This window comes from Equus przewalskii, chromosome 28, assembly GCF_037783145.1.
Source record: "Equus przewalskii isolate Varuska chromosome 28, EquPr2, whole genome shotgun sequence".
In the NCBI taxonomy this organism is placed as follows: domain Eukaryota; kingdom Metazoa; phylum Chordata; class Mammalia; order Perissodactyla; family Equidae; genus Equus; species Equus przewalskii.
This window is the reverse complement of record NC_091858.1, coordinates 38,604,845-38,622,945: the sequence shown is the minus strand read 5'-3', so window position 1 is coordinate 38,622,945 and position 18,101 is coordinate 38,604,845. Positions and strand designations below refer to the sequence as shown.

Below are 18,101 nucleotides of genomic sequence, written 5' to 3'. Positions count from 1 at the left end.
CTGTGTTTTCCTCCAGGAGTTTTATGGTGTCAGGTCTTATATTCAAGTCTTTAATCCATTTTGAGTTAATTTTTGTGTATGTGTAAGCTAGTGGTCCAGTTTCGTTCTTTTCCCTGTGGCTGTTCAGTTTTCCCAACACCATTTATTGAAGAGACTTTCCTTTGTCCATTGTGTATTCTTGTCTCCTTTGTTGTAAATTAATTAACCACGTATGCATAGGTTTATTTCTGGCTTCTCTATTCTGTTCCATTGATCTATGTGTCTTTTTTTATGCCAATCCCGTGCAGTTTTGATTACTAAAGCTTGAAATGAGGAAGTGATTTCATAGTTTGAAATCGGGAAGCATGATGCCTCCAGCCTTGTTGTTTTTTCTCAAGATTGCTTTGACTATTCAGGGTCTTTTGTGGTTCCGTACAAATACTAGGATTGTTTATTTCTGTGAAAAATGCCTTCGAATTTTGATAGGAATTGCGTTGAATCTGTAGATTGTTTTGGGAAGTATGGACGTTTTAACAATGTTCTTCCAATTCATGAGCATAAAATAGCTTTCTATTTATTTGTGTCTTCTTCAGTTACTTTCATCAATGTGTTATAGTTTTCAGTGTACAAGTCTTTCACCTCCTTGGTTAAATTTATTCCTAAATATTTTATTCTTTTTGATGCAATTGTAAATGGGATTGTTTTCTTAATTTCTCTTTCCGATAGTTCATTATTAGTATATAGAAATGCAGCAGATTTTTATATATTGATTTTGTATCCTGCAACTTTACTGAATTTGTTTATTAGTTCTAACAGTTATTGATGGAGTCTTCAGGGTTTTCAGTATATAACATAATGTCATCTGCAAATAGTGACAGTTATACTTCTTCCTTTCCAATTTGGATGTTTTTTATTTATTTTTCTTACCTGATTGCTCCAGCTAGGACTTCAATAATAAATTGAATAAAAGTGATGTCAGTGGGCATCCTTGTATTGTTCGTGATCTTACAAGAAAAGCTTTCAGCTTTTCACAGTTGAATGTGATGATAGCTGTGAGCCTGTCATCTATCACCTTTATTGTGATGAGGTACATTTCCTCTATATCCACTTTGTTGAGAGTTTTTATCATAAACAAATGTTGAATTTTGTCAAATGCTTTCTCTGCATCTATTGAGATGATACCATTTTTCGCCTTCATTTTGTTAATGTTGTGTATCGCATTGATTGATTTGCAGGTGTTGAACCATGCTTGCATTCCTGGAATAAATCCCAGTTGATTATGATGTGTGATCCTTTTAATGTATTGTTGAATTTGGTTTGCTAATATTTTGTTGAGGAATTTTGCATCTATGTTTGTTAGGGATATTGGCCTGTAATTTTCTTTTAGTGGTGTCCTTGTCTGGTTTTGGCATCAGGGTAACACTGGCCTTATAAAATGGGTTTAGAAGTGTTCCCTCCTCCTCTTCTTCTTCTTCTTTTTTTTTTTGAGGAAGATTAGCCCTGAGCTAACATCTGCTGCCAATCCTCCTCTTTTTGCTGAGGAAGACTGGCCCTGAGCTAACATCCGTGCCCATGTTCCTCTACTTTATATGTGGCATGCCTTCCACAGCATGGCTTGACAAGCGGTGCATAGGTCTGCACCTGGGATCCCAACCAGTGAACTCCGAGCTGCTGAAGCAGACCGTGTGAACTTAATGGCTGTGCCACCAGGCTGGCTCCTGTTGGGAGGTTTTTGGTACTGATTGTCTGTTCAGATTTTCTGCTTCATCGTGATTCGGTCTTGCTAGGTTCTGTGTTTCTGGGAACTTACCTATTTCTTCTAGGTTGTCCAGTGTGATGGCCTATAATTTTTCATAGTAGTCTCTTATATTTCTTTGCATTTCTTTGGTGTAGTTGTAATGTTCCTCTTTCATTTCTGATTTTATTTATTTGAGTCCTCTCTTCGTGAGTCTAGCTAATTGCTCGTCAATTTTATTTACTTAAAAAACCAGCTCTTAGTTTTCATTGATCTTTTCTATTGTCTTTTTAGTCTTTATTTCATTTATTTCCACTCTGATCTTTATTGTTTCCTTTCTTCTACTAACTTTGTGCTGTGTTTGTTCTTTTTCTAGTTCCTTGAGGCATAAAGTTAGGTTGTTTATTTGAGATCATTCTTGTTTCTTCTTTTTTTTTTTTTTTTGAGGAAGATTAGCCCTGAGCTAACATCTGCTGCCAATCCTCCTCTTTTTGCTGAGGAAGACTGGCCCTGAGCTAACATCCGTGCCCACGTTCCTCTACTTTATATGTAGGACGCCTTCCACAGCATGGCTTGCCACGCGATGCATATGTCCACACCCAGGATCCAAACTGGTGAACCCCAGGTCACCGAAGCAGAATGTGTGAACTTGACCGCTGCGCCACCGGGCTGGCCCCTGAGATTTTCCTTGTTTCTTGATGTAGACATTTATAGGTATAAACTTTCCTCTTAGAACTGCTTTTGATGCATTCCATAAGTTTTGATATGTTATATTTCTATTTTCATTTGTCTCAAGGTATTTTTTTATTTCTCTTTTGATTTCTTCTTTGACTCACTGGTTGTTCAATCTCCACATATTTGTGGATTTTGTAGTTTTCCTCTTGTAATTGATTTGTACTTTCATACTATTGTGGTCAGAAAAGATGGTTGATATATCAACCTTCTTTAATTTATTAAGACTTGTTTTGTGGCCTAACATATGATCTATCATGGAGGATGTTCCATGTGAGCTTGAGAAGAATGTATATGCTCTCTCTTTTTTATTTTTTAAAGATTGGCACCTGAGCTGACGTCTGTTGCCAATCTTTTTTTTTTTCTTCTTCTACCCAAAGCCCCCCAGTACATAGTTGTATATTATAGTTGTATGTCCTTCTGAATCTGCCACGTGGGACACTGCTGTAGCATGGCCTGATGAGCAGTGCTACGTCCGCACCCAGGATCCAAACCAATGAAAACCTGGGCTGCGAAGCGGAGCATGTGAACTCAACCATTCAGCCACGGGGCCGGCCTGGTGAATGTATATTCTCTTGCTTCTGGATGGAATGTTCTCTATGTGTCTGTTAAGTCCACTTGATCTAACATGTTGTTTAAGGCCAGTGTTTCCTTATTGATTTTCCGTCTGGATGATCTACTCATTGATGAAAGTAGGCTATGTAAGTCTCCTACTATCATTGTATTGCTGTCTGTACCCCCCTCTAGGTCTGTTAATATTTGCTTTATTTATTTAGGTGCTCCTATGTTGGGTGCATAAGTATTTACAAATGTTATATCCTCTTGTTGGATTGATCCCTTTATCATTCTGTAATGACTTTCTTTGTCTCTTATTACAGTCCTGGTCTTAAAGTCTATTTTGTCTCTTTCTGGTGAGTATAGGTACCCCAGCTTGCTTTTGTTTCCGTTTGCACGGGATGTCTTTTTCCATCCCTTCACTTTCAGTCTGTGTGCCCTTATATCCAAAGTGAGTCTCTTGTAGGCAGCATATAGATTGGTCTTGGTTTTTTATCCATTTAGCCACTCTGGGTTTTTTGGGGAGAATTTAGTCCATTTACATTTAAAGTAACTATTGGTGTGTATTTCCTTTTGTCATTTTGTTAATTGATTGTGGCTTTTTTGTAATTCCTTTGTTCCTTTCTTCTTCTTTTGCTCTCTTCCTTTGTGATATGATGATTTTCTGTAGTGGTGTGCTTAGATTCCTTTCTCTTTCTCTTTTGAATATCTACGGTAGGTTTTTGGTTTGTGGTTACCGTAAGGCTTACATATAACAACTTATATCTATCGCAGTCTATTATAAGTTTATAGCAACTTCAGTTAGACACGTTCTAAAGCTCTACATTTTTACTGTCCCCCCCGCATTTTAGGTTTTTGATGATGCAATTTACATCTTTTTATCTTGTGTATTCATTAACAAATTATTGTGGTTTTAGTTATTTTTACTACTTTTGTCTTTTAACCTTCATACTAGCTTTATGAGTGATTAACCCATCACCTTTACATTAGATTATTTTGAATTTTACTATTTATTTACCTTTACCAGTAAAATTTATATTTGCAGATGTTTTCCTGCTAGTACTTAGTGCCCTGTTATTTGAGCTCAAAGAAGTCCCTTTAATGTTTCTGGTAAGCCTGGTCTAGCGGTGATGAACTCCTCTAGCTTTTCCTTGTCTGCAAGACTCTTTGTCGCTCCTTCAATTCTGAAAGACAGCTTTGCCAGGTATAGTATTCTTGGTTGGAAGTTTTTCTTTCAGCACTTTGAGTATATCATTGCGAGTCCCTCCTGGCCTGCAAAGTTTCTGCTGATGGTCGTATGGGGGTTGACTTGTACATTACACGTCGTTTTTCTTATGCTGCTTTTAAGATTCTCTCCTTGTCATTAACTTTGACACTTTAATTATAATGTATCTGGGTATGAGTCTCTTTGGGTTCATCTTATTTAGAAAACTCTGTTCTTCCTGGATCTGGATGTCTTGTTTCTTCCCCAGATTCGCGAAGTTTTCTGCCCCTTTCTCTTCTCCTTCTGGGACCCCTACAATGCGAATGTTGGTCTGCTTGATGTCCCATAATCCCTTAACCTATCTTCATTTTTTCTTATTCTTTTTCCTTTTTGTTCCTCTGATTGGATCAGTTCCACTGCCCTGTCTCTGAGTTCACTGATTCTTTCTTCTGCTTGACCTAGTCTGCTTTGAAGCCCTCAGTTGTGTTTTTCAGTTCAGTTATTGTGTTCTTCAGCTGTGTCTTCTATTTGGTACTTGCTTATATTTTCTGTCTTTTTGTTGAAACTCTCACTCTGTTTATCCATTCTTCTCCAGAGCTCAGTCAGTATCTTTATGACTGTTATTTTGTTCTGTTTATCAGGTAAATCATTTATCTCTGTTTCGTTAAGGTCTTTTTCTGAGATTTTATCTTGTTCTTGCATCTGGAACATACTCCTCTATTTCTTAATGTACCATGACTCTTGGTGTTCGTTTCTATACAGTAAATGAAACAGCCACCTCTCCCAGTCCTGGAGGAGTGGGCTCGTGTTGGAGATGAGCCTTGTCGTTCGTTCCTGCTCAAGCTCTTGGTATCTCTCAGACCTCTGTGATTGTTCAAGCAGCCTGCTTTATTCTTAGAGGCAGGCAGTAGTTGAGGGTGTGCCAGACCTGTCAGTGTCCCACAGGGGAGGATCTCAGTCAGGCTGCCGAAATTCAGGCTCATCGGAAGCCACACCCTCAGGCAGCAGCTTTGAAGTATGCAAATATACCTCTTTAAGGGGAAGACTGGGAGATGGGCCTTTCCGTCTCCTCTCTCTGAGTTAAGCTTGATAGCCAGTTAAGAAAGGTTTCTTTCTTTGCTGTGGTCCCATTGAACCCCACGATCGCCGTCTGGCCAGAGCCAGGCAATCGAAGGACATGTCCTCTGGCAGTAGCCACAAAGGAGGGGGGCTGCCAGACGTGTACACAGCTGCTTCCTCAGAGGCACTGAGGACCTGGGGCCGGGCATGGGGGGAGGGTGGAGATGGTGCCTGCGGGCCTCCCCGTTCTCTGGAGAGGATGGGGTTAGCCCGGGATCTGTGTTTAATCAGAAGCCCCTTCCGTCTCAGGCACAGCTGTGACCATGAGCTGATACGCCTCTTCCACAGAGACTGAGCTCCTGGGGCTCTGCACTCTTGCTGTGCCCTGGGCGTGGCTGCTGGTTGAGAACTCTCCCTCCCTTGGTTACGGTCTTGTGGGACCTGTGAGTGCAGAGCCGGGTGAGGGGGATGTATCCCTTGGCAGCAGCCGCAAATATTGGGGCACCAGAAAGGGGTGCCAGCTCTTCTCCAGGAGGTACCAGCCAGCTGGAGTGAGGCAGAGGGAAAGCGCCAAGAGGGCGTCCCTGGCCTCGTCTCTGGAGGGTATTCACTGGGCCTAGGTGTGTGTGAAATGGGATGCCTGCCCCTCGGCCGATGCTGTAAGGTGAGAAGCAGATGAGCGTCTTCACAGAAAGTCTGGTACTTTTCACAGCTGCTCAGACCCGGGTCCTCAGGCGGCAAGTGCTCGTGAGCCCTCTGAGGGCCTGTTCTCGACTTGCTGTAGCCTGGAGGGGCTGGTCGCCATGAGTGCCATCAGCTTTCAGAGCCAGGTCTTTGGGGCCTTGGCTCTCAGGAGTGAGTCTTAAAAGTTGGGGTCCTGAGCTGGGGTCCAGCCCTCACTTCTCAGGAAGACGCCCCGGCGAGTCCTCCCCTTTGTGGGTCCCACGTCTCAGCCTCTCCTGCCCACTTCCCTGTGGTTTGTTTTTTCCTCTCCTTTGGAGGGCTCGCTCCACTAGTTTCTGGGTTTTCAGAGGAAATTGTTCGTATGTCAGGTTGGTGTGTCCATGGGAGGAGGTGAGTTCAGGATCCTCCTATGTCACCATCTTGAACCTGACCAGAAGCAGTTCCTAGAGGCTTTAGAATGGACTTTAGTAGCAGGCAGGGCTGGCCTCCTGCCCTCGTTGTTACTCTTGTTCAGAACTGTCTCCTTATTATTGCTTGTTTGTTCTTCTTAAATGAACGTTATGATTAACTTGTCTAGCTCTAGAGCAAAACATGATGTGTTTTATTAGGGTAGCATTAAATTTATATTTTTAAAAATCTTGCCAGTTTCATCTCATCTTACTTGCAAGAGTTTTACAAATTAGTCTTTTATGAGTTTTAAAATTTCCTGTGTTTGTGTTTATAATTTTCTTCTTGTCATTGTTGATTTTATATATTTGTATTTTATCTTTTATTTTTCTGTTGAATTATCTAGTGGTTTATCTTACTGATTTTGTTTTCTCCAGAGAACCAGCTTTTGGGTTTAATTTTTAATTTTACTCTTTTTCTATATATTAATATCTGCTTTTATCTTTAATAGTTCTTTTTGTTCATTTATTTTTTCTAGCTTTTCGAGGTGTATGTTTAAATTATTTACTTTTGTTATTTAAATTTTTATTAGTGTATGTATTTAATGCCATAAAGTGTCCTGTTGATACCAGCTCAACACAAGGTTGACATAAGGGAAGCCACATTGTAGAGAATAAAGCTATCTTGTAGCTTTGAATGACCCCTGACTGACTAACCCCGCTGGATGTGCCCCCTCCAGGAGATTCACCTTCTCTGTAGATTCTAGGACTCCTGCTTGTGCATATACCTCCCAGCTGTGATAAGACAGTAACTTCGTTCTTTTGAGTTCCTTAGGAATGTGGTGACCCCCGAACAGAGAGTCTGTGCTGACAGCCGTCATCAGTGACGACTGAAGATCTGGTGTGGCCACTCCCAGTCTATAACACCTGAGAGTCAATATTCCTAACCCTCCCCTACAGCCCACTGGCCTCTGTAACTGCTTCAAGATTCTGTGTCCCCCGTAAGATGGTTCTTTAGGACGCTGGTACCCCCATCTTGCGATTTGCTAGCTTATCGCTTAATAAATGCCCTTCTCTGCCACCGTCTTGCCTCTTGATTGGCTTCTGTCTCACACTGAGCAGATCATGCCCTTTGTGCGGTAACACTGTGATGGTGGTTCTTCTTGGTCCCGTAAGCTCTGAGGTACATCTACCCGTCCTTTATAGGTGTGTGTCTTATGTTCAGCATGGCGTTTGGTTTTGCTTTGTAAGCCAACCCAGAACTCTTTCCTTCAACAGTGAGCCATACCTATCCACGCTCACTGCTCTGTTTGGCTCGGTTCTCTCAAGTTAACGTTCTAGACGTACGTTGTGAATTTACACCTGTCTCTCTGTGTCTGTGTGCGTATCTTTCATACACTCAGGACAGAGCCTCTCACCTTGTGTTTTATTTGCTTTTATGCTCTTAGTATTTAGGAGGTTTTCCCTCTTATTGTCACCTTTATGCTAATCCTGTTATATCATAACCTGGATCCTTCTTTTCTGAATACTGACAGTTGGCTCCCCACAGTAGACAGTATTGCAGTTAGCTCCTGGTCTCTCTCCCTGTCCGCATTCCCTCCTCCACGGTTTTGGTGGTGGTTCTTCGTTTATGTTATTGTATAACCATTGCATGCTGTGCTGTCTCCCTTCCACCACCATGTACCCATAGTTCTACAAATAAATACACGTTACCTGCTCAACACCAGCCTTTTTGCCTCTGCCTCTCTAGCGCTGTTGGTCCCCAACCTCATTCTATGGTGGATCCCTGATGAAGCTGCTGGTCACAGTACTTCCTGTGTTTGTCACATTCGTAAAGTTTGTTATAGCCTTTACCCTTAAAAGTCAGTTTATCTAGATGATAAACCTTTGGTTCACTTGAATATGTTGAGTATGTCACCAGAACCTCTGCCATCCCTGGCCTGTGATCCTGGCTCCAAACTGCTGTTCACTTGTTTCTTCCTTCTCATCTTATGGACATACACTCTTAAGTGGGAAGGAATTGATAGGATTGGTAGCCGTGTGAATATCATGATGACGTCTGTCAGTCAGGCGAGACAGCAGCTGGGAGGGTTAGGGTCAGAACCGTGCTTGCAGGAAGTGAGTGGAACGCTGTGGTTGGCTGCTCTGTGCCCTGGGCATTCCACAGTTCTCTCTCACAGATTTGTTAGCCACTGTAGTTGGACTTCCTGACATAGGCCTTCTCTTAGAGGGCTCCATTTTGAACCTCTTAGTGACAGTGTTTTCCATCCTGAAATTGCGTGCTGTGTGGTCCAGTTGCTTCTCCTTGCTGGGTGAGCTGTGGGGCTGTGTGGCCACCGTTCGCCTCAGCCTTCAGTATCCTGTCCTGCCGTCTGTCCAGGGCCCCTCGTATCACACATTCGTGTCAGACTCCTCGTGCATGTCGTGGGGTATTTACGAAAGATGTGTTAATGCTAAAAATAGGTTTCACGTCTGTTTTTTTTAAACTTAAGATTGGACTTTTTATCTATCTTTTTTCAAGAGACACTAATAATACACTGATGCAAAAGTAACTTTGTATCAGGAAAATGAATAAACTTGAACATTCGGCCACCAGGAGAACACAATATAAACCCTGATCCTTTTTGGAGAATGTGTGGATGAAAAGCTAAATGGTAACTGGTGACTGTTGATGAATCGACGTATGACCTAAAACGAGCTCAGGCTGTTAGGGCAGAGACGGCGCCAGCGTGGAGGCGAGGAGCTGAAGCCGTCTCTTAGAGAGGGTGTGCAGCCGCTGGTTCTGGAAGAAGTGCCGAGGAGATGGGCCCTGGATCGCGACTGTGCTTGAGGATTTCTTTGTTTTGTTTGTTTTTGGTAAAGTGATCACGTTTTGTGTCGTATTTACTGTGCTCTACAGAATCTTTCAGAGAAATCACGTTTTGCTGTCCGTTTCTTTCCCAAAGTCTCCTATAGCACCTGTGTGCTTTCAAGAAAGATCAATGTCAAACTGAAGTAATTTAAAAAGATAGACAATTGTGTGAGCTTTCTAGGGTTACCATAACCATAAACTCCATGGCACGAGGCAACAGAACATTTTCCCTCACAGTTCTGGAGGCCGGAAGTCTGAAGTCCAGGTGTTGGTGGGGTCGGCTCCTCCTGGAGGCTCTGCCGGGTCCCAGCTTCTGGTGTGGCCAGCAGTGCTTGGCGCCCCTTGGCTTGTGGGTTGTACATCGCTCCAGTCTGCCTCCACCATCACACCACTTTCTCCCTGTGTCTGTCTTCATGTGACCTCTCCTCTTCTTAGAAGGACACCAGCCATTGGATTTAGGGCCCACTGGTTAATTCAGGATGATTTTATGATGAGATCCTTCACTTAATTACATCTGCAGAGACCCTGTTTCCAAATAAGGTCGTATTCATAGGTACCGCAGATTAGGACTTAGGCATCTTCTAGGGGCCACTGTTCAACAGTAATAAATACATTACAATGTATTTATTATACAATAATAAATATATCTGGTTTTATATCGTTTATAAGATTCTGATTTCAAGAAATTGACTGGGGGTGGATGCTACAGTTTCCCCTATCATGCAAAATCCTAGAAATGAAAAAGGAAATATATTACCTTAAATATTGTAAATATATATTGTACTTGAGAAAGAAATGGGGGAGGCAACTCTGTGTCTCTGTGGAGCTGAAAAGATAAAGAGTCGGTGAGACACAGGGCACAGTGTTTGACTGAAGGACTTCCTGGTGGGAGAGTGTGATGTGGAATCACCCAGAAGGTGGGAGCAGCAAGGAGCTCGGGCGTTCAGGGACAACCTCAGGGTGATCATTTGAGAGACGCGGGAGGAGCCACCAGCAGAACAGACGTGTGCATCCCTCCATCCCCAGCCCTGGAGGTCACCTGATCACTGGGTGCTTGGGGGTGACCCCAAGTCCAGACACATGGTCTAACAGCACATCCTGCCCATTCCCCACCTCCACTAAGACCACACAGGGGGCATCCAGGCAGCTGTGCCTGCCCATCCCCAAGCCAGGCCGAGCGCTCGAAGGTAGGGGATAGTCCAGTGAGAATCCCACCTGCGTTCCAGGCACCTTGAAGAGACATCGGACACTGAAGAGAACGTACCACCCGGTTGGGAGCCAGACAGCTCAGTCATGGAAGAACTCGTCCATGAAGAAACACTACACAAATCACAGCAGGATGAATATCGTCCTGCGACATTTCGAGCCTGAAATGATATCCCAACTGGGATTTACTTCAGAATAGTCAGAGTTTGTGTGGGGGCCACGAAATGCGTGGAGAGAGAGATGAAGAAAGATGGGCCATGAGCGGATAATTGTTGAGTGAGAAAGTGCCAACCCCAATGGAGAGGAGGGTAGTAATGAGGTTAGTTCCTTGTTCCTTGTTTTTTATAGATAACTCAAGATGTAGAGGTATATGCCTGGTTTTTGGAATTACAAAATTAGTAACCAGAGCAGCCAAAAAAATCCACTTCAGCCAATTTGGATGTGAGATTGGCAAGGGAGACTTTTTGTTTTGTACTCACTTGATTTTTTTTATCACATGCAGTACATTTTATAGTTTTTAATACTTAAATCATTCACAAATTTTGGTAATTTTCTTGCTAGAAACAAAACTTTGGTGACGTATCTTAGAGCACCACAGCTTAGAACGACTATCCTATCAGCCATTTTCAAAACTAGAGGCTTACCCTCGCTTGTCTTATTTCCCCCGAAGTGTGTGAGAATGATGGGAAGACGACAGCCCATCATAGCACAGTACCTCACAGACCACAGTGAACCCTAGAGTGGTGTGGGAAATGGAGCTCAAGGCGGTGTTATCTGCCTCTTCAGGAAGATGTCAGTTTTCTAACAGGTCACCACTGGGATGAGGTTATAACATTCGGAGATATTAGGGCACACATGGACAGTGTTAAAGCTGCTAGCTGACTTCTAGAGTTAAATTACCAGGAGAATTTCTTTGCTCGGCCATAGGTTGTTTCTATTAGGAGTTGTTTGGATGACTCTTCTCTACATTCTTCCGTTTCTTGATTGGAAATGAATGCCAGGTAGGGGAAGTCGTGCGCCCTCAGTGTTTATTAGAAAACCCTCAGGCTCTGTTGCCTGTAGGCACGTTCCCGAGAAAGAGGGTGCTGGTGCGATACTTGGCTGTGGATGTGAGTGTTAAAAACCATCAGCTTCATAAGTGAGACCCTATAAAATGTATAGACCTTCTGTGGTTCTTGCACGTACATCTGTCCCCTGTATTTTCACCTTGTCATATTGTGTGAGGGTCCATTGTTTGCTTGTGTTTTAAGGCTTCCTTCTTCCCTCCTCTTTGCCCAACACACACTCCAGACATCCTCCCGAGACTTGATGAGCATGCTGCTCTTTCTCTAATTGTGGTAAAATACACCTAACATAAAATTTACCATCTCAACCATTGTTAAGTGTACAGTTTAGTCGTCTTAAGCACATTCACATTGTTGTGCAACCATCACCACTGTGCATCCTCATAACTCTTTTCATCTTGCAAAACTGATGGTCTGTCCCCATTAAACACTCACTCCCCTTTCCTCTCCCCCAGCCACTGGCACCCACCATTCTGCTTTCTGTCTCTGTGAATTTGACTCCTCTTAAGTACTTCATGTAAGTGGAATCATACAGTCTTTGTCCTTTCATGTCTGGCTTATTTCACTGAGCATCATATTCTCAGGGTTCATCTATGTTGTAACATGTATCAGAATTTCCTTCCCCTTTAAGGTTGAACAATATTCCATTGTATGGATGGACCACATTTTGTTTATCTATTCATCTGTCAATGGACACCTGGATTGCTTCCACCTTCTTTCTACTATAAATTGTGCTGCTGTGAACATGAGAGCACAAACATCTCTTGGAGACCTGCTTTCACTTCTTCTGTGTATGTACCCAGAAGTGGAATTGCTGGATCATGTAGTAATTCTGTGTTTCATTTTTTGAGGAATCGCCAGATTGTTTTCCACAGAGGCTGTACCATTTTATATTCCCACCAACAGTACACAAGGGTTCCAATTTTCCCACATCCTTGTCAGCACTTGTTATTGTCTGGTTTTTTGATAGTAGCCATCTCAACAGGTGTGAGGTATCTCATTGTGGTTTTGGAAGGCATTTCCCTGATGATTAGTGATGTTGAGCCTCTTTTCATGTGCTTATTGGCCACCTGTATGTCTTTGGAGAAATGTCTATTCAAGTCCTTTGTTCATTTTTTAATCAGGTTGTTTTGTTGTTGTTGAGGGTTCCACTGATTTTTTATTTTATTTATTTATTTATTTTTTTGAGGAAGATTAGCCCTGAGCTAACTGCTGCCAATCCTCCTCTTTTTGCTGAGGAAGCCTGGCCCTGAGCTAACATATGTGCCCATCTTCCTCTACTTTATATGTGGGGCACCTGCCACAGCATGGAGTGTCAAGCGGTCCCATATCCACACCCGGGGTCCAAACCGTGAACTCCGGGTCGCCAAAGTGGAACGTGTGCACTTAACCGCTGCACCACCGGGCGGCCCCTCACTGATTTTTAAGTCAGAGTCCGTGATGGATTTGCCTTGAAATGTGTTTGACCAATAGTTTATATACACGTGAAATGGAAAGACTTGTACAACATGAAACACTGCTTAATTCACATTTTTAGATGTTGAATTTTAATTTTGGAAGCTTTTTTTTTCTTACTTTTACTTTTTTTAACTTGTGAGTATAACAACTACCACCAAAAAAGTACAGCTTTTTTCCTGGTTTAAAATATTTTGTAAAGTCAGCATCTGAGTTTCCTTAAAGAAGCCATTTGCCTTGATTGTCCCTGTGGACCCAGGCTTGTAGCTGTGTCTGGGAGGATCTGGGCCTCACTCTGAGGTCGCTGAGCTTCCTCGCTGCCCAGGCAGGTCGACTCCAGCTTCGGTGTCCACCAGCATGGGGAGCTCTCGGGGAGCCATGGCCCACACGGTTGTGATCATGTTTTTGAGAAGGAAGTGGTTTCTGCAGCCAGCCCTGCCTGTGTCAGCAGGGATAAGATGGGACTGTCTCCTCCCTTCAGACAGGAGCATTTGAGTCTGGGCGGCTCAGACATGTCAGGGCATTTCCTAGCTCCCTGTTCTCTGCTCTAGGCTTTCCAGCGCCCAGCTGAGGCTCACAGCGCCCCTCCCGCCTCCTGGTGAGGTCGTTGCAACCCTCCTCTCCTCCCGCAGCCTGATTTCATGTCACTGACACTATTTCTGAGAACAGTGTATTTCTCTTTTTCCTGAATGTCTGTAGTTAGAAAAGCTGTTCAGATTTGAAAGCTTCTACATTCAGTATTTGAATCAATGACAACAAACCAGTGTAAGATTAAATGTGAGCTACAACCAGGATGAACAATTTTCATGAATTGGTGTTATTTAATGCCTGCTGCTGAATGTTAAATTGTTTGTTTTTCTAAATGCGCTTTTGCTTCTCTTGATGATTTACAACTGTTGCCAAAGCCATTTAAGTCTGTTCTGACAGTCGTAAATAGAGTCATTTGGTAACTTCAGCTGTTTTTATTAAAAGTCAATACTGGTTAGTGGAAGGAGCTGTTGCATGATTTTCTTGTTCAAAGAGCAATGATGGGGAAATAAACAAGGTTACTTCCTTGGTGCTGGGCATCAGTCCCTGGACCTGTGCTAGCAAGCTCGTCTTCACAGAGCCCCCTGCTTGCTTTCAGACCGAAAACAGCTCAGTGTGTTGAAAATAAAAATTGTGAGCACCTTTAGTTCTGAGGGGGTGGACTGCTGTTTACATAGTTTTTTTTTTTTTACTACAAGGAAGAAACTATTTTTTTAAAAGAAAATGTGTTCAAGTTGTTTACTTATTGCCTTATGATTTTATTTCCTTATTTCATCAAAAAGAAAAAGAAAAATTGGGAAAGCTTTTAATTAGTGCATTTAAATGGGAAACATGAATGTTCTGCTTCCTCTGGCTTCGGTTAAGTGCCTTAACAGTTAGCATTATCTGGTTGATGCTCAGTGAGGAAGTGTCGCAGTGCGGTGATGGTCCTGGTTAGGTCTCTGACAGTATGGGCGACAGACAGAAGTGCTGAGTGCTTGCCCATCGTCGGGCCAGGGACATGGCAAGTCCCTAGCACCAGTTATCATGGCATCTGTCACTTTAGCTTTCTTCCAGAGTGTTTATAATCTCTGTGCTTTGATAAAGCATTTTGAAGTTTGAAACTATCTTGGTTAAGCATATCAGAGTCCTTGGGAGACTAAAACATTTCAGCACTTCCTGGTATAACATTCTCAAAAGAGACAAGATGAATCTCAGATTTCTCAAAAAAATGTATTAGATATTAGCATAGTAATTTCAAACCTGTGATCATCACTTTGAAGATTAACTGGTTACTTCCAGAATTTAACACGATTTTTATTTTGGTCTCCTGAAGTGAACACCAAATATTTATTACCTTTTTGTTTTTTTTACAAAAGAAATGCCAAATGAAGAACTTCCTGTAAAAATATTTTAATAAAATGTATCTTTATTTCAGTATCTTAAATAGTGAAGATGAAGAAATATTCAATAATGAAGAGCAGGAATATGCATCTAAAAAAAGGAAAAAGGACCATTTTAGAAATGACAGAAATACTCAATGTAAGATCATTTTCATTAATAATTTTATATTTTACTTGTTGAATATGTTGATATACTAAATTGCTTTGGTAGTGTTATGAAATAAAAGATGGGACAGATATGTATAGATAACAGCACTGTAACCAGTGTTGCCCGCTGACTTAATGATCAGACTTTTTCCAGCTCAACCATTTTCTTTGGTAAGATTTGCAAAAACGAAACAAAAGCAGCAAAACCCACAGAACATCTGAATGACTGACTAGCCGTCATGAGCTTAGGTCATCGGTTCACTCCCAAGCAGTGAGGCCAAACAATGAGGCATCTGGACTTCGGGCTTTCCTGCAGGGGGCGCTGCTGGTTTGGAGCAGGAGATAGACATGGGCAGAGCCGCATCAGAAACACCCGGAAGCAGCTTAGGCTGGATGGAGTTGGGGAGCCTGGAGGGAGTAACTCACCTGTGGAAGGGCCCCTGTCTGCATTATGATACAACCATGAGTCACTGAAAAGAGGTTTAGTGTGTTCAGTCTCCTGAAAAAGATGGGGTCCCATGGAGAATAGTCATCCTGATCCTTGAAGCTTTGGGATTCTAGTTATGTGAAAAAATTTATTTAAATGGAATACTATATAAAGGCAGTAAAAGAATAGGATTTTTATTAATAGAATTGATTAATAATTGCATTTATATAGCCATTTATGTTTTGATATTACACAGTCATTATAATACCTATTTTCTTCTAAATTACCAGGACTTGCTTACATATAAATATGTTTCATCACGTCTTAAACTGTTAGAAAACAAAGCAATTCTGTTAACATTTAACCAAGTAAAAGCATTCCTTATCTATATAAGTCAGATAATTTTGTTAGCATATGCAACTATTGAAGTTTCTTAAAATCTTAATTTTGAAATGATTCACCAGATTTTAAAAACAAAGTTAATTTTTATTCTAGGTTTTTATCGTGAAAAATGGATCTATGTCCATAAAGAAAGCACAAGAGAAGTAAGTATTCTATTATAAATGAGTATATTTCGTATTGTTTCTGTTGAATATGTAATGTCACATTAAGTAAATTCTTTTGCAATATCAAATCTCTGGTTCACATTCTCATAGATGAAAGCATACGAGGATCTTGAAAACAGTGATTCTCGTTTGTGTGTACGTGTGTGCGCGGTGTGTGGTTAGCACCCTGGTACAAGTCTGAATCAGCAGCAGAGCTATTTCAGAACGAGTGTGGATCCCTAGGTTCTCCTCTCCCCTGTTAGTAGTGAGCCTCTGGTGCTCACAGGGATGCGTCCTAGCTCCCTTGTGTTCTAGGATGGTGAGAACTTTGTGACCCTCTTGTGATGGGTGGAGCAGCTAAGAGGACGTTAGTAATTGAGTCTGAGTCTGCAAGAGCAGTCTGAACCCTTTTCCTCCTTTCCTTTGCCAGTTGGCTGAAGTGTTTTTATGAGCTGTCAAACCATCAGTTCATGTCAGGTTCCGTATGTTTCCTTATTCTCTACTTAGCATCCAGAGAAGCTTACCTCCTTCTGCAGTCTGAGAAACTCTGCATTCCTTGTTTTGCCGCAGTTGGGGGAAATAATTTAGGGAGCAGGTGTTCAGCATATATGATGTTAGCATAAGTTAAATGTTCCAGAAGTGTTAATGGCAGATGTTCTGAAAACTAGTGCAACCTCCGGGAAGCTTAAGGATTACATTCTGAGACAGAAAACTTGTTTGACCTATTTGGCGATGGTGAATATTGTTAAGTTATTGTTAAAGAAACTACTCTGATCCTTACCACACAGTCTGGGACCATTAGAATGTCGGGCAGAATCTATCCTGGTTTGAGCTTATGAAAGACTGAAATGTTTCCTTTGCTCTGTATCACCACACTGATTATGGAACAGAGCATCTGATGTAGGCCAGCATAAGCGACAGAAGGGGGGTTTATTGTGGGTCTTCAGGGATGCTGCATGGGTCCTGGGAATAGGGATGTAAGCAGGCTCAGGAAGGGGTCAGAGCCCAGAACTGAGAGCCGGCTCTCTCCAGCCCTTCTCTGTGTCTCAGCATACATCTGTAGTCTTCCCACCAGATGCAGGCCCGGGGTCTCTGCTGCTTTGTCTGCATGGCCGACTGTGGCTGCCCCATAGCCTCTGAGGCTCCACGGTGGTTCCAGGCCCCCACAAAGGTGGGTGTGCCCCTGTAGTTCAGACATGTTACTTGTGGTCTACTCTGTGAATCAGATTTAATTCTCCAAAAAAGAAGACGCCATTGTGAGATGGGTGGCTACCTGGAAAGGGGTCTGCTAGAACAGCATTTAGAATTCTGTTCATTGAGAAGAGAAAGAAATTAAAGTAAAAATATCAGCTGTGATTGATTGCAGATTATCATTTATATCTAATTAACCTTTGCTTCCCCCGTAGCTCCCAGGAAAATATTTTGCACATAGTAGATATCAGTAAAAATATTGAATGTTTTAATAAATACGTTTCGCTGATTTGTGAGACTAAGGTGTTTCCACTCCAGCTGCCCTCTCCAGACCCTCTGCTGCCATCTGTCTCAGATGTGAGGAATACTCTGTCCTCTTGTGTTTTCTGTGATTGTCCAGTTTATCCATCCCCACAAGTGAGTCAAAAACCTCTGTATATCGTCTAAGTGTTTCAAATACATAAAATCAAGTGTTAAATGACTCCTGAAACGTAATGTACAAATCTGGACAAACCTGTAAGGAACACAGGGTCATTAAGGAACAATATCTGAGAGAGAATAGCAGTGTTTTCGGTACTATTATTTGTGTTTTGTTTGTCGTCTTTGACTCTTGGACCTGGGGTCTGATTCCCACCTTCTTGGGTGCCGGGCATCCCCTGCTCCCAGCCTGGGAATTGCCCATGGTCCTGTCCCCTGCCTCCTGCCCTCCCTACCTGGAGAGGGCCCCCTCCCAGGTGCTTCTCCGCCTTGACCCCATGTGGTGGGGTGTGCTTCCAGACCTGTGGGATGCATGGGTCCCTGCAGAGGAATCCACTGTTTCAACTTGTATATTTAGAACAGAGACATCCTCAGAATGCCAGGCAGATCATTTAGGTATCTGTAGCTGCAAAGCCTAGAATACATCTAGTTAGTTTATGATTTTAGGCTTAATTTTGTCCTCTCCCAAACACGTCCCCAACAAAAGAAATCGA

The 18,101-nt window shown here is 42.3% G+C and overlaps 1 protein-coding gene across 18 annotated transcripts in view; it reads left to right on the top strand.

The window, feature by feature from the left end:
- The window catches only part of FBXO25 (F-box protein 25), a 182,828-nt gene that overhangs the window by 136,368 nt on the left and 28,359 nt on the right, over positions 1-18,101 (top strand). For 10 of the 18 annotated variants that reach the window (XM_070598476.1, XM_070598480.1, XM_070598477.1 and 7 more), the window contains exons 3-4: positions 14,856-14,959; positions 15,890-15,939. In XM_070598476.1, coding sequence (XP_070454577.1) covers positions 14,856-14,959; positions 15,890-15,939 — 154 coding nt within the window. Of the gene's footprint in view, positions 1-14,855; positions 14,960-15,889; positions 15,940-17,448; positions 17,548-18,101 lie in introns of all 18 variants that reach the window. The other 8 variants (XM_070598468.1, XM_070598469.1, XM_008534673.2 and 5 more) reach the window with 1 other exon arrangement.